At 37.5% G+C, this 6,906-nt stretch overlaps 1 protein-coding gene across 1 annotated transcript; it reads left to right on the top strand.

Annotated features, from left to right (window-relative positions):
• Window positions 1–4,221: 4,221 nt before the first annotated feature.
• On the top strand, window positions 4,222–5,522 carry LOC137185370 (F-box only protein 6-like). Its single transcript, XM_067593703.1, has 4 exons — window positions 4,222–4,336; window positions 4,436–4,531; window positions 5,056–5,184; window positions 5,284–5,522. Exons 1-4 carry the CDS (start codon window positions 4,284–4,286, stop codon window positions 5,432–5,434), a joined length of 429 nt encoding a protein of 142 aa, XP_067449804.1. The 5' UTR covers window positions 4,222–4,283; the 3' UTR covers window positions 5,435–5,522.
• Window positions 5,523–6,906: the final 1,384 nt, after the last annotated feature.

Here is a 6,906-nt window from a genome sequence, read left to right as displayed (position 1 = left end):
ATCGTGTGATGAGAGAAAAACATCTATCGTTTCATTTTATGCTTGTTTTTAAATCGTTGTGACGCAAATCACATTCTTTATGGCAATATTTGGAGTCTGTCTGACTTTTGCACAGATTACATTGATAAATTACTCTTCTTGGCTTTTTACTGACAAAGCTTTTACACTTACAGTAATGTAACGAGTTTAGTTGTCGTCAACTCTCCAACTCTCCACCGCTGTCTGTCTCTCCTCTGCTACACTGCACACGTGACCATAAATGGCAGCAAAATGCAGTAGGGGTTGTCTTTATTTATGCTATTTACCAGATTTATGTGCACTTGTTTAATTTGAGCTTGGTGTGAGAGTCTCTGTTGCTTTTGCTGTCATTTATGGTTGCACTACTCTGAGCCCTCCATGTGTGTGCTGCACACACAGGAGAGACAGTGAACCAATTGAAGTACTCAAGTTGACTACACTACACTTGTTACATTGTGAATTAAAATGTGCTATATCTGGACCAGAAACTATTTATTCATTGAATTAAAATGCTATATGCTAAGTGCTATATTGGGATAGGTATTGTTATCGGGATATGAAATGACCTATGTCGGGATATGAGATTTTGATCATATCGCCCAGCCCTACACCCATGCATCACATACACCACTGATCCCACTGACTCCCATGCCTCATATTGTAAATATTCAGTTATCTCTTTAATTTGCTTAAATAGATATCTTTTGTTGAAGCTTTATCAAGTTGTGTCTCCCTTTTGTTGTGGCCACTTTAGTCAGGTCATGACATCATGAAAATTTCCATTGGAGCCCAAATAACTTTATAATTTTGTTACTTACCTTTTAGTGTTGTTGCATGACAAGCAGTCATGGAAACCATATGGACAATATTCTTCATACAAAGCAGCTTTGGAGAACAGGCTCTTTGAATGGACTATCTGATGTTACCATTTCATCGCACTGCATTTGGGCAGTCAGCTTTCTCTGTGAAAGCCACAGCTCAGTGGAATGTCCTACTTGATGATATGAAGAGCTGCAGTTCCATCAGTACGTTCAAAACCAAATTAAAAAATCTGCTAAAAACTACTCAGCTCTGTAACCAATGAATCTAAATTTCATCTCATGGTCTTCTCATGAATGCAAATATTCTTGCTTTTAATTTGACAAGCTTACATTATTAATTTCTAGTTGACATTGTGGGTGTATGTGATGTGCTATTTTGTGTAGCTTTGTATTTTGTATAATGTGTCCTGTGTTTTTTGCTTTGAACTGTTTGTTATTTTGCTGTTATATGTTTTAATTGTAAGGGACTGCAGATGAAAATTAGCTATAAGCTAACTCTGGTTCAGTACATCAAATGTTAACATTTATGTTTAACACAGTATATGATCCCAATAAATACATAAATACCAAATACCAATGTCTGCTTGCTTCTCAGTCGTATTCATTGAAAGGTAGATTAATGATAATAAGTGAAGCCCAATGATTGCATCAGTGTTGTGCTGTTGTCATTTGAGGGAACAATGCATTGCAGTAATGATAACCAGACTTCTTCTGTTGAAGAATTGCTAAAGAGTTTAACTTAAGAATTTTTGCAAATGATCAACTATGTATGAACCCAAATACAATGAGTCGGTACCAACAACTGAACAAACTGAACTTTTTTTTTCTCATAATTTATATCAAATTGCACCACCCTTTCTGTAAAATGTCTTAAAAGTTAACTAACTTAAGTACCTGCAAATTACTCAGAAAATTTCCAGGAAATTGTCACCAACATACTGTATTTGAAATTAGGGTTAGGATTTATCACAATACCAGATTGTTGATTAATCACAAGCAAAATATAACACAAATTTCATGATAAAAAAAATAAAAAATCTAAGAAAATTCGCACCTAGACACTGCTTCATAAAACTTCATCATACTCGGATATCAGAAAATACAAGACGACAAAGATCGTGCCGCTGCAGGAATTATAGTTAAATTGTGGTTAAATATATACTTTAAATCCATACTTAATAATTGTGTTTTTGTAAACTATACAATCGTATTTCAACGGTTCAATATCATCATACATTCAGGTTTTTTATGGGTTAAAGTTTAGTTTTTTTCAGCTAGGCTCATTATCATCATTATCACAGTTAACCATAGACTGTAAATGCACTGTGCTAACCATGCCATGGATGTATTATAAGAGCTGGATAGGACTCTGTCGCTCAGCCTTGCAGCTAGTTTTTCCCAGTGGTCACTCATGGTATTGCAGCGAAAAATTCCCATGTGGCCCAAAAAGCATTTTCCCCATAGACCACCATTGTCAAAGAGACATCTGTAAAATTGACGACAGGACACTTCAAACTGCAAACAATATCATTTATGACTCAAATGGTTTTACATTTGTAAAACTTTCCTCGAAATGAGAAAAGCGATTTAAAAATCTGTGACATCATCATAATGTAAAGTCTATTGGCCGAACGGGAACTTGCAGGTAGGGCCAGCGGAGGAAACACCATTGCGCATATTCAGTGGGCTGCACAACGCAGAAGCAAACCCAGAAGCTAGAAACTTTTTTTGGCGTATATGGTTACTCCTCATCACTTCTGGCTCCAAAAATGCACACTTTGTTTTGGTCTCTGAACTGCGAAGTTGTACACTAAAATTGGGCTAAAATTATCATTATTTAAAAGCTTTGTCATTTTTTTTATCTGCATTTGTGTTACTATAAACCGTTTTTTGCAACAAAGGGACAGAACAGTTGTACAAGTTGTACAGTTGATTCATGCCTTAATTTCAAGCCAATTTGATTACTGTAATGTACTTTTTATTGGCCTCCTGAAAGAAACCACTGAGAGACTTCAGCTCTTTCAAAACTCCGCAGCTCGGCTATTAACCAGAACTAAGAGGAGAGAACACATTAGTCCAGTTTTAGCTGCTCTGCACTGGCTTACATGCAAAGCCCTTAATGGGCTACGACCAAGCTACATGGCTAACTTCCTTGTTAACTGTTTGCCTTCAAGAACACTGCAATCATCTGCTGCTGGTTTATTGGTGGTTCCCAGTAACACCCGAAAGAAAATCAGAGATTCAGCCTTTGTCAGTTACGCCCCAAAGCTATGGAACACACTACCTGTAGATATCAGGGAAGCCAGCTCACTAGATATTTTTTTAAAAGAAAGCCAAAAACTTATCTCATCACTTTAGCCTTCAACTAGCTTTTCATTCAATTTCACACTTATGCACTACTGCACTTATTTTAAAATATTGTATTTTACTCTATTTTATACATTCTATGTATTCTATGTTTTAACTTATTTTTATTATATTCTTATTCGTTTTATTATTCAGTGTGAATTCTATTTCATGTGTCAGTGGGTTTTTTCTTCCACCTTATATTACGCATTCTAGATATTTTTAGTTCATCAAGTGGGCTTTATTTTCCATCTTATGTTACACAGGTACTGAGGTCAGTGGTTGGTAGATTTGAGAAAATAGACTTTGTTGTGTGTTTTTTAACCCCCGCAGCATCACTAAGGGTGTTTTTTTTTTTTTCTGGGGCAGCTTCAACTTGCGCTCGACAAAGATAAGACCCACAGTGAGGTTAAACCCGTGGGAAGACGTTCTGCGGTAAGCCGAAAGAGGCTTATTTCAGTTAATCAAGGCCAGTGGTGAGTCCGTGTCCATTGGGAAAAAGGAGGTTCTGTTTGCTTATGGCTTCAGAGACCTAGGCGCCGATTTACAGATTGTCCACACATGGTGAAATACTTTCTGAGTTTTTGGTTATTAGGTCTGAAATTACCACCACTGAAGTACACATTTTATGTGTTCTATGTATTCTATTTTCACTTTATTTTAACTTACTTTTACCATTGTTGTCAAGTGGGTTTCATTTTCCATCTTATGTTACATAGGTGCTGAGGTCAGTTGTTGGTAGATTTGAGAAAAGACTGTGGTGTGTGTTTTTTAACCCCCACAGCACCACTAAGGGTGGTTTCTTTCCGGGGCTGCCTCGAGGTTTGCCCAATGTAGAAGAGAAGGATATCACCTCAGCGATCCCTCGAAAATAGCTTAAGACTGGAGGTTGTTTTATTTCTTGTACAAGAAGAGAAGGAGTCTTCTAAAGAATCCAAGAGGAGAACATAAGAAGCTGCAAAATTCACTCTACTCAACATTGTTTTCCTGCTCTCCAAAATAATTTCTCTTACAACTATCCTTTTTGTTTTTATAGATGAGATGAATCATTGGTAAATTGTGGAGAACAGTGGTCATAGATGGAAAGTAGAGGGAGTCATGGTGCCACATCCAAATGAAGTGGCCCAGAAAAACTTTGTGACCTCCTATGGGTGAATATACACCAGAGGTGGTGCAGAAATCATATGGCAATTATATTATGTACTGCATTCAAATTATGTAATCACTAAAACTTATTCTGTTATCTTTAGCATGTGTATGAAGTCCCAGGTGGTTGATCTGGAGGTGGAAGGGTACAACCTGTCGTTTATGGATCATTTCCAGCCGGACATCAAAGTATCTGATTGGTGAGAACAATACACATAAAGAGATGAAGGTCCACACACTGTAGCTCCCTTAGATGCAGTTTAATGAGACATCCACCAGTGACGTTTCAAGCTACATGCTGCTACAGTCTGAAGAGCATGTAGCTCGAAACGTCACTGGTGGATGTCTCATTAAAAGGAGCTACAGTGTGCGGACCTTCATCTTTCTTTGTTGCATTGTTTCTTTGGTCCAGCACCTGTTTGAAGTTTATTGGATGTGCGCATCTACTACACTTTTGGGAACAATACACATTAAATATTGTCACAGCTCATTACGTAAATTCCTTAATTAAAGGTAAATTGACACAATCTAGATTTAACAGCCAATTATTGTGCAGAGTTAAAAAACATGGTATTAACAATGTCATTATACGTCAACAAATGGAATAATGCTGTAATCTCTTTGGAGACTTTGGAGTCCTAAATTTCAAAACTGTTTCCAAATCACTCAAAGTAAATAAGCATCTACTGTACGTTCACATGCTTGTGTGTCTGTCTTACATTAGGTATGCACCACGATGGGATTGTGGCTCTGAATATCTGATCCGCATAGAATTGCTGACTCAAAGTAAGAGGCCTGTCCAACTATTTGCTGAGACGGTTTACTTTGAGCAGTGGAGCGATCAGAAATGGAATCAGCTATGAACAGAGCACGGGGCCCTAACTGATAAAATGATGTTTTTAGCAGAGGAACAAATCCCAAAGACAACTCTAGATTGACTGATATTTATTTTTCAGATGACCTATGTATTCCAGGACTACGGACCAGGAGTAAGATACATCCGTTTCACCCACGGAGGCAAGGACACACAGTTTTGGGCACAATGGTATGGTATTCGTGTTACAAACAGCAGTGTTGAGATATATCCAGCAATGGAGACATAGCTCTGTGGGATTAATCTAAAGCATGTTTCCTCCCTTTGCCTAAAATTGCACCTTTTATCAGATATTGCACTGTATCTTATACTAACCTTGTAATCGTCCGTCATTTTTCATGTGTTTATGATCACCTTCACCTTTCACAGATGGATCAATGCTAAACTTGTTGCATATGAAACTTGATGATTTCTCTTTTTGAACCTTTTGTGTTGAAGTTAACTAGATACTTAGTGATTTCATACTGTTGTTATTTCATTTTATTGCATGTGTTGTATTTTAACATTATTTTATCACTCACCTTTACCACCCACCTTAGCACCTTTAATCACTCACCTTGCATGGCAGCCCCTGCTATCAGTGTATGCATGTCTGTATGAATGGGTGAATGTGGCTTGTAGTGTAAAAGCGCTTTCATAATTATCAGAGATAATTATGAACTATAAAATCAAGATATTATTAATATGAATTAATAATACAGGGCACCAACTGTTAAAGAGCCTCACATGGGGACTCCAACTGTTGGATTTGTGAGGAGCACGGTTGGATATTAGCAATTATTAATAATTATCAGAGATAATTGTAATGTGTATAATTAATATGAATTAATAATTACAGGGCACCACCCGGAAACCAGGACCAATAACCAAACAATAAGGTAGTCTCATAAAAGAGTTCATCTAGAATGCTAAAATCTGAGGGATATCAACATTCACAGGTGAATGAAGGTTTGAGTTCGAGCTGTGACTCTCTCAATCAGCCACTTTTCAGAATATATAAAACACAATAAGGACAAAAGACTTCTCTTTAAAGATATAACAGTGTTTATTAAACAATAGCAGAGTTAACAAAGTTAGCCGATGCTTTGATCAATAAATCACTATCCTAAAATCTAATCCTACCTAAGCAATATCATACACAAAACAGCTGTGTACAGCGAAAACACATGCAAGCGGGAGCATGTATTTGTGTGTGGGTGTGGGTATGGGTGCGTGGCAAGATGGCGACGTGACTGGGAGGAAGTCATGTCACGCCAAAACCAAATGGCGGAAATGACCATGGTGTCTCGGTTAAAATAGCCAGATGGCGCCGCCTAGAGGTCGGCATCTCTAAACTCACCCAATTCCATGTAAAACTATTATCTGACCGTCAGATGTGTAAGAAGATGTGTGTGTGTGTGTGTATGTGGGTTAGTAATACGAGAGGGAAGTGTTGTGGAGAAATCTTCAGATGGGCCAATAAATCTTCAGGTCACCCACAACTTAGTATTAAACTCAAAACTTACAAGAGAAAGACTCAAAGAAATACACTGGAAGCTGGTAGAGTTCAATGTGAATAAGTTTACTCTGCATAAAGAGCAATACAAAGCAAACCGAGGCCTTGATCCCGGGATAAAGAATCTAATGAAAAATCATAAAACATTGAAGTATATACCTCTCATAACCCCTCCTAACGTGGAGCTTTATTGCTAAACCCCACCT

This window comes from Thunnus thynnus, chromosome 6 (genome assembly GCF_963924715.1).
Source record: "Thunnus thynnus chromosome 6, fThuThy2.1, whole genome shotgun sequence".
NCBI lineage: Eukaryota > Metazoa > Chordata > Actinopteri > Scombriformes > Scombridae > Thunnus > Thunnus thynnus.
The sequence above is the reverse complement of the archived record's forward strand: the minus strand, read 5'-3'. Positions and strand labels throughout refer to the sequence as shown.